Source organism: Camelus ferus, chromosome 20 (genome assembly GCF_009834535.1).
Source record: "Camelus ferus isolate YT-003-E chromosome 20, BCGSAC_Cfer_1.0, whole genome shotgun sequence".
Classification (NCBI taxonomy): domain Eukaryota; kingdom Metazoa; phylum Chordata; class Mammalia; order Artiodactyla; family Camelidae; genus Camelus; species Camelus ferus.
The window spans coordinates 37,188,071-37,197,344 of NC_045715.1; the positions used below are offsets into that span (position 1 = coordinate 37,188,071).

Below are 9,274 nucleotides of genomic sequence, written 5' to 3' on the forward strand. Positions count from 1 at the left end.
AACAAGCTTATTTTACCAGATACTTCCATTTAAAAACAGCAGATTCCAGGACCTCCTAAACTGAAGCAGCTTTTTCATTAAGCATGCTCACATTTAATCAAAGAGTATCAAGTAGTAATTTGCACGTATGTTTAATATATAATGACAGGAGGACTTTAGATACTAATGTATTTAAATACTGATGTATTTTTCTAATTAGGAGTATAGATGTTGTAATTCAAAAGACATCATAGAGTTTTGGAAAAACCTCATTTTTTAATACAGTATATTTAGGAGATGTCACATGATATTGCATTGTATCAGTATGCTAAATTATTCCACACATAACAAGGAACAACTGGAGTGAGCAACACCTCATAGTTGTAGAAAAAAAAATAATCCCATTTTTTCTTATTAATGTGGGTGTGGCAGTTGTCAATTTCCAGGAACGAACCCCCGAAAATACCAAAAGTTGAAGAGGAGAGAACATGGCAAAACCTTGGGTAGTGAACGTTTTAAAATACCCACTTTCAATTTAATTTTACTGACAACTAAAATCAAGACCTTTTTTAAAAAAAAATATAGTTATAAAGAGGATTAAATCGTCGGTGCTTTTGGAAAAACGGAATAGAGAAGACTTTAATGTACCAACAAGTAGAAAACAAAAAGCTGTAACTTTGCCCCTTTACAATGTCTAGGAAATATACTGCTAACCAGCATGGGTTCCAGTCTGAGAAGGAGGCAACAGTTATAATTACAAGGGTTTGTTTCCTTGACCTTTGAAGAGGTCTTCTATGATGTTCTTCCAGCCAATTCCTAAGGTAACTTCAGTTTTATGGTTTTTTTTTTTTTTCTGGGAAATGTCATTTTATGTAGTGGGGATTTTATGCAATTTTCTCAAAACATTAGCACAACATACACTAGGAGCTGTTGGGCTCCACTCTTTAACAAAGACTATCAATGTTTTTTTAGCCATGTGTTCCATGAGCATTAAAATACTGCTTGTAAACGTAAGAAGCCAAGTTGATGTGTAAAGCTTCCTGATAGGTCCACTGAGCCAAATTTGCACTGAGGCATCTTTGGGTTGAAAATCTTTTCTGATGGTAATGTGGGCCAGTTTTTAATCAGTTACCCCTCCTGAGCGACAAGAAGCTTGTTTCCCTTAAACTCATTGATGCAACTAGTTATCGCCAAAATAATCATGTTATGTTTTTCCAAGTAGTCAGACCTTGAGAAGACTACCATACTAGGTACTAATAATTTGATATGAATCCCTAGCCAATATAAGCAATCAATTGATCATGACAGATATCTCTGAATGTTCTTTTTTGTTGGCTTCATACCCTAGATCAGTGTGTATTTGAAAATTTCCTACCAGTAATCATTTTATTAACCAATGTTATTACACATGCACCTAATAACATAGCTGTCTATCTGCTAGGCTTCCAACTCAAAGTTTAGGAACATGTATCAATAATCTTACCTTTCTCCAGTGGACTGTCATTTGTGAATTTATCTAAAACCCCTGAAAATCAACTGTAAAACCTCCAGCAGTAAAAGAATTGATCCTGAATTAGAGAAGTGCCACATGGAGTCAGTCTCCGAGCATTTTCTCGTCCAGTTCAGCCCAAGGACTGTTACTCCTGCCTTCCGTGGTCCAGGCATGATTGTCTAGGACGGTCTCACACTGTCCTCATGAGGCAATTACCATTACACTCATTTTATTAATGCTGTGGCTAAAACATAAAATATTTTATCAGCGCCGAGATTTGACTCTAGCTTTCCTAATGATTTCTTCTTAGAATTTCTATGTCCAGAATGGACCTATCTATTCTATTTATTGATCCTCTTTATTTAAATTAAGTATCAAAACTTTGTACTCTAAATTTTCATAGCAATAGCTAATTTCTTTATTTTACATTTAAGCATTAATTATAATGAATTTATATTTAAATTTTTTATTGAAGTATAGTTGATTTACAATGTTGTTATAATGGATTTAATTTGATAATTTAATACATCTGACATCTTTTTTTTTTCCCTCCTTGATTTGGCTACAAAACTTAGTGAAACTTTGAAATCTCTGACTTTAAATCTGAATTCTTACCTTGATACATTTGGAAATTATGCCACAACTTTGTTCAAAGAAAAGCGGATTTTAGAGTTTTATTAAAAAAAGAAGCTTATAATGTTTCTTGGACACTAAACAATATTCTGACAAAACAGCATTTTGATGACTTGAATACAAATGAATCAGAAACATACGGATCGAGTTTTCCTTGATGTGTAAGTGGGTTTGAACAGAAAGGAAAAAGTCATTGGCAAAATTTATTCGGAGTATTGCCAAAGCTAAAATGTCTGAAAACACAGGGTTTTTAAAGACATCTTAATGATCCCATAATACTATCTTTGTTTTCCATCTCTCAATTATTCTATAAGCCCAAATTTGAAAAAAAAAAAAAAGAATTAATTTACTTGGAAGGTTTACATAAAGCATCAAACAATGGAAAATTATAGTGTTTGGGGGAGAAAATCCAAGTCTTAAAAGCTAGATTAAATTGCTATCTGTGTAATAAACCGTGTCCATATATATATACACATACACACACACACACACACACACATATATATAAAGGATAGTAATTATGATAGATTTTTTTTACAATTTTAATAAAGATCTAATAAGCCAGATAATTCATGTATCTTTTTAATTTAGGGAACTGAAAATCTTAAATTACTAAGTCTCCTCATTTGCTATTAAAAACAGTACTTATTTTATCCTAGAGGATTATTAACCACCATGAGAGAACGCTGAAACTGATCTTGCAAAATTGGATGCAACAACTTGTGTGGAATTTCTAGATTTGGCCATGAAGAAGCAGCAATGTTTCTTTTCTGTTTGCTTGCTCATGTGTTGGCTTTGTTTAGCTAAAACAGACTTAATGGATCTCAGAGAATTGTCTATTCTGCATGAAAAAAAAAAAAAAACTCAGTAGAACATCCTTAAACTCTCCTGCCAAATCCATGGCAGTTCATTTATCAAATTTCTAAAAAGAATATTTCACAAACTGACAAACATTCCATAGGTCCTCTGGGAAATCATCATGCTACTTTTGATTTCAACAGTCTTTTGATTTCCAAAGTATATTCAGGCTTCTCTCCTACTTTTTCTGTGTGTAAGCAGGATAAACAAAATTTAATAATACATATCCCTGACTTTCTCCTCACCTTGTGATGGAAATGATTTCAACTACTGTCCTGTGGTTTGTGGTACAAAATTCTCCTCCTGTGTTACACCAAACTGGTGTGGTTAATAATCACTCCACATGTACAGCTTGGATGTCTTCTGAACAGTTACATGTTCAACGCAGGTGGTCTCTAAGAGCCATGTAAATCACAAACTCGTTCAATGATCATTTAAAACATGTTTTTAATACCTACAACGGCACTGCACCGAGTACCAAGTGTGTGACTGTGAAACGGAAATCCACATCCATGAGCTCATAAAACTCATATTCATTCAAATATGGAATCGTGAAGGTGTAACTCTGATTGATTAAAGCAGCAAGTCCAGCCCTTTAATGACCTGTGATCAAGCTACAAGAACATACACGTGAGTTAGATGTCACTCTTCTTCGCCATTCCTTGAAATCTTACCCAACTGACCAGCCTAAAAGTCACCTGGACAACGGTTCTTTTGCCTCCATTTGGACTTAACCATCTGTCTTATCTTTTCCTATAGTGTCTTGATCGCATCACTATTTTTAGCAATGAGGGCACTTTGTTCTTTCGAAAGTAGGTACCTATGTCTGTCTCCCAGGTTATAGCCTCCTTAACACTTTGTCTTGCCTGTATAGGCACTCAAACATTTTATGTTGAACAAATGAATAAATGAATAATCGTCAACCAATGAATTTGAAAGCAGACTTTCCTGAGTATCATTATTTCATGACTTCCAATTATTTTTGCTAAGAAGTAAATGTATTCAGAATTCATTACTGCAGATAACAGATGGTCTGTCTACTCTGTCAGTAGCAATATTGCAATACCACGTTGGGAGCATCAGTGGTAGTGATGGTGGAACAGTCATAAGGTGGAGCCTCGGGTTATCCACATTTATAGAGACATGTCACATGCATACGTTGCATGAGGTTGCAGTTAATAAAAATAAGGTACCCAGAGGGTCGCTTGCGTTCCCAAGCCCATATAAGCTCGAACTCTGGTTAAAATCTGTTTTAAAGTATTGCTTAAATGCAAAAGGCCAGCTTACCCAGCATATTGAACCATTTTCATATTTTCATATCAGACAATATTAAAGAAACAAAAAAGAGCAACAGAAGACTGATCTCAATCCTGAAGTTTAAATAATTTGGAAACCTCTGGGAAAAGTGAAAAGTTATTGTATGTTCAGAAAAAAACTCATGAATAATTCAAGTCATTTAAAGTAAAATTACTCTAAATATAAGAGAAATACATCAAAGGACAAGGATAAACAAAATATAAAGTAGTTCTCAGAGGGAAAAGGGTAAATGGAAAGCCAGCTAGAACTAAATTATATCGATAGTAAAGGAAAGAGAGCCAATACAAGACAGGGAGTGAAAAAACAAGAGAAATTTCAGAATGTTCAAGCGGGGTGGTTGCGTGGGGATTAAAAGGAAACAGGCTGGCCATTTTTCACAATCTCCTGACTTGTGTAGTTAGACGTTGCAGCATATCCCCAAGGAGAAGACTGGGAGAAGCACATTGCACTAATTTAACTTTTCTCGTTTGGGCCACATACCAGAGAAGGGACAATGGGCTCACCCCCGCCATGTACACATCCCACTCGCATTTCTGACCATAAATGTACAGACAGTAGCTGAACATTGTAAGAATGCTTGGGGGGCGCTTGTTTAAACATGTGCTTTGTCAAGTCTACATTTATAACACGTGAACTCTGAAAACCCTTAGCAATAATCTCAAAGCCATAATTGCAAATTAACCGCCAATTCAAAATATTTGAATTGCTTATACAAAATTAAAAAATCAGCATTGTCAGTAAAATCTATGAAAAAAATCTCAGTTTTTTGGGATGGGGAGGATGTCTGAAACTTGTCTGTAACACTCTCACTAAGAACTTTCTTTTTCTAGATCAAGAGCTGAGGCACATGAAACCTTCACTAGACTAACTCCAGAATATACAGAATATATTTAATTTGTGTGTGTGTCAGCCTCATTCCATCATCACAATCCTCGGAGTAACAACATCGGTGATGGTTTAATTCTTAGGCTGGGAATCTGGTTGTAGTTTGGTAAAACAATGCCACTGTGAAGTCCTATTGGTCACAGTAATGAACGCCCTTGAGAGACACATCCTAAGAAATCTACCCACTTATTAGAGACTTGCTGCATAATCGTTCAGTTTTCTATTTAACAACTAGATTGAGGACTCACTGTATGCCAGCCACCATTCTAAAAGCTAAAACACAGTAGCAGTAAGATGCACCCATGTCTGCTCTCCTGAACGTATGATCTAGCAAGGGAGGGAGACAATAACAAGTAGTAATTTAGTTACAGCTGTGGTGAGCCATTGAAAAAGTGCAGTTGTAAGAGGGAGACCCAACTTTTATTTCACTCTGTAGGTTAGCAAGCACGGCTCTGCTGGGATACAGTAAGGAGGGGCGAGGGAGACAAACTCTAGGGTCAATGTTTCTGTTGCGGAATCCTGCGAAAAACTAAAGGTAGTAAACTTTTTAAAAGGCACATTCTCTAATTAATCATCCCTTTAAAACCTACCTTCCCTGAGCCTGGATCCTAACATTTTTAGGTGACGGGCCAAAGCATAAGGTGGGCCCACTTGGTATACATCTGAATATTTTAAGCACTAATCAAGCTAACACATCATTAAATAAATTATGTTCTAGCCTCCCGTCATGACAAATACAATTTTCAATGCCCTGAAGTCCAGATTTGAATGTAAAATTTTGAAACTCCAAGTGATCTAAGGTAGAAAAGACCTTGGCCTCCTTGACCTCCTGATTGAACGGGCCAAGACCCTTCTCACCACAGTCTGTGTTTTAATTAACTAATTAATTTATTTATTTTTATTTTTATTGAAGTATAGACAATTTACAATACTGTATTAATTTTTGGTGTACAGCATAGTGATTCAGTTATATATATGTTCCTTTTCACATTCTTTTTTATTATAGGCCATTACAAGGTACTGACTATAGTTCCCTGTACTATACAGTAGGACCTTGTTGTTTATTTATTTTATATATAGTAGTTAGTATCTACAGATCCCAAACTCCCAAATTATCCTTCCTCACTCCCTTCCCCTACCCTGGTAACCATAAATTTGTTTTCTATGTCTGTGAGTCTTTCTGTTTTGTAAATAAGTTCATTTGTGACTTTTTTTTAGGTTCCACATATAAGCAATATCATGGTATTTTTCTTTCTCTTTCTGGCTTACTTCACTTAGTATGATGATCTCCAGGTCCATCCATGTTGCTGCAAATGGCAGTATTTCATTCTTTTTTATGGCTGAGTAGTATTCCACATATATATATATATATATATATATATATATATATATATATACACATATATACACGCACACACACACATATATATATAATTCACAACTTCTTTATCCATTCACCATAGTCTTTGTAAATTCTCTTCCACTTGTCAGAAATACCTGCCTTCCTACTTCTTCCCCCAATCACATCTTCCCAATCTTTAAGACTGTAGCTCAAATTCACTCACTGTTCCCTACCCTGAGGTCCGTTGGATGTTCATTCAATAACCCAATGTGATGACGACCGTGTGCCTCACTCAGCTGAAGGCCTCATGAAGCCACTTCTGTATTTGCTTCCCATTTCATCTCCAGCATGCAGCCCAGCACACAGCACATGGTAAGAACAACTTCTGGAGCTTCTTAAAAATGGGAAGATTTCCTACAGACCCCTCCCAGAAGTGATTTCTGGAGCTGTTGCCTTTGACCAAATATTGCAATGTGTTAACACCTCACTCACTATCATTTTCTGCAGTTTTTCAGGACCCCTTAGTTCCATCCCCAACCTCCCTTCCCCCCTGTGTTATGGAAGCTCCTTTGTCTCTTTCCCCAGCATCTTTCTTGATACGCATCTCTTTGATATATTTTAGTCATCTTTTGAGATATAACTTGAATATGGTCATCTTCCTTCTGCTTTACTGTACAGGTTTCTCCATGTTTTTACAAAGTATACAGTTGTGTAACCACCATCACAACCAAGACATGGGTTGCTAGCGTTTTGTACATTACTTTCTTGAAGGATTGTCATATTACAATAGTGCTTCTAGTTTATACACAGGCCTTCACCCAAGGCTAAAAACCCCAAGAGCAGGCACAGTACCTATTTCTTCTTTCCCCTCCACCCCCACTGTAGAGCCTGACGATAAATGTGTGTTGGGTCATGTATTCATAAAACTGATCAGCATACTGTCCTAGCCTATGGAATGCACCACCACACACATTGTGAGTATAATACACACATTGGTTAAATCCCACAAAAAGCTGTATCTCTTAACATGTCAAACCCAGCCCCCACCACACAAAAAACATACATGAAATTCAGTGCTTACCATCTCCTGTTTCTGCACAGAGCTGTAAGCCCAAATTGTTCTGTGGATTAATCACCCAGTGATTGCTGGTCACCGTGATATCAAAGACAAGCCAACCCACATCTAAAGCTTGGGCCTTTCTCGTATCTAACAAGAATAGATCTGCGTCCCTAAGGAGAAAGAGAACAACAAGAAGACGTTACAGATTTGAAGGAAGACCGTCATCTCCTCTCCTTAAGTGAAAACACTACAAAAGCCCTTACAGTAACACAAGTCAGTTACAGAACGAGGGAACAAATGACTCAAGGGGTGAGTAACAAGACACAGAACCTTTCATTGCCAAATCCCAACCCAAACCTGGTGTTGATTAGTCATATCTGAGGGTCATTTCCATCCTCCTGCTCTTCCCTGTCAGGTTTCCTTGACAAACTGACTTCGTGATCTTGATTTGGACCCTGGTCATCAGTGTTTCCCCAAATCGCCATCTGTAAGTCACCCTCACAGGTAAGTTCACGGGCAAGGCTTAAACTGAACAGAGACGGAAGGGCAAGTAGCCGCCCGGGTCCAGACCGATGGGGGTTCTCCAAGCACAGGCGGGACGGGATGCGAGCATCTGTTTTGAAGGTAGTTTTCCTTTTGTTTCAGCTTCTATTATGTATATTTTTTTCACTTTTATCTCATTTTCCACTTTTTATTAAAGCATTGTAATGGATATCAAAGACCAAGAGAGGGTCATCAAATATACCATTGGATTAAGGGAGGAATCCTGTGCATCGAGTGACGGGTCCGCATAGACTTTCTTTAACATCCTCTGCGTGCAAAAGTCCCCTGCAGACGACAGTAGCTGGGAATATAAGCTTGTATGTTTTAGGATCACCTCCACAATGTCCCTGTTATTATCAGGTATCATCTTAACTTTAGCGTGACATTTACAAATGTATCCGTTGTAATGATAATGAATTATTTTATTCTTTATTTCCTCACTACAGGCAGCCTCTGAGCTAAAGGCTATAATATTGCTGACATTTAATTTTTACAACAGATCTTTTATCTTGATGAAATTGAGACTCTGATAGGTTAATGGTAAAAAAAAAAAAAAAGAGAGAGAGAGAGAGAAAAAAAGGCACTCCAGAAAAGTAGAAGAGAAATACACTATTATGCACTTTGTGACATCTTATACTGTACTGAATCTGTTTGAGAGCATATAATTCATACGAGGAAGATCAGAGCTATGTCATAGTAAGCTATGGGAAATACTTGTCTACTGTATTTTCCATCTCTCTGCATCTTAGAAGTCACTTCAGAGGTGGCTTACAAAATATAATAAACTAATTTTGAATTAAATTAAATCACGCACCTTTATTATTTCCTTAGAAAAAATAATCTATGATCATTGAAAACTGATTTTTAACAGAAGTAAAGAATCCAGTCAATATTTTAGAAGCTATGCCTTCATTTCTTTACTTAAACTTGATTTATATCATTCTTTCATCAACCTAGAGAAGTTAAAATGAATGTATTATGATCAGTTGAATTGTCCAGCTACCCTACCCCCAAAATATGCAAATTTCATTCTTTGTCACAATTCTAATTATAGTGTTTACCAAAGAAGGCTTAGAGATACTTCTTCACGTTCAATATAGGACTCAGTCTGAGATACCATGGATATAGGACAAGCATATACAACCATGCAATAAAAAGATTAATT

The 9,274-nt window shown here is 36.5% G+C and overlaps 1 protein-coding gene across 1 annotated transcript in view; it reads right to left on the reverse strand.

Moving 5' to 3' along the window:
- BMP5 (bone morphogenetic protein 5) overlaps positions 1-9,274 on the reverse strand; it is a 109,797-nt gene that overhangs the window by 33,176 nt on the left and 67,347 nt on the right. Inside the window, 1 exon segment of the mRNA XM_006182370.3 lies at positions 7,588-7,736. Within this exon segment, the coding sequence (XP_006182432.1) occupies positions 7,588-7,736 (149 nt within the window).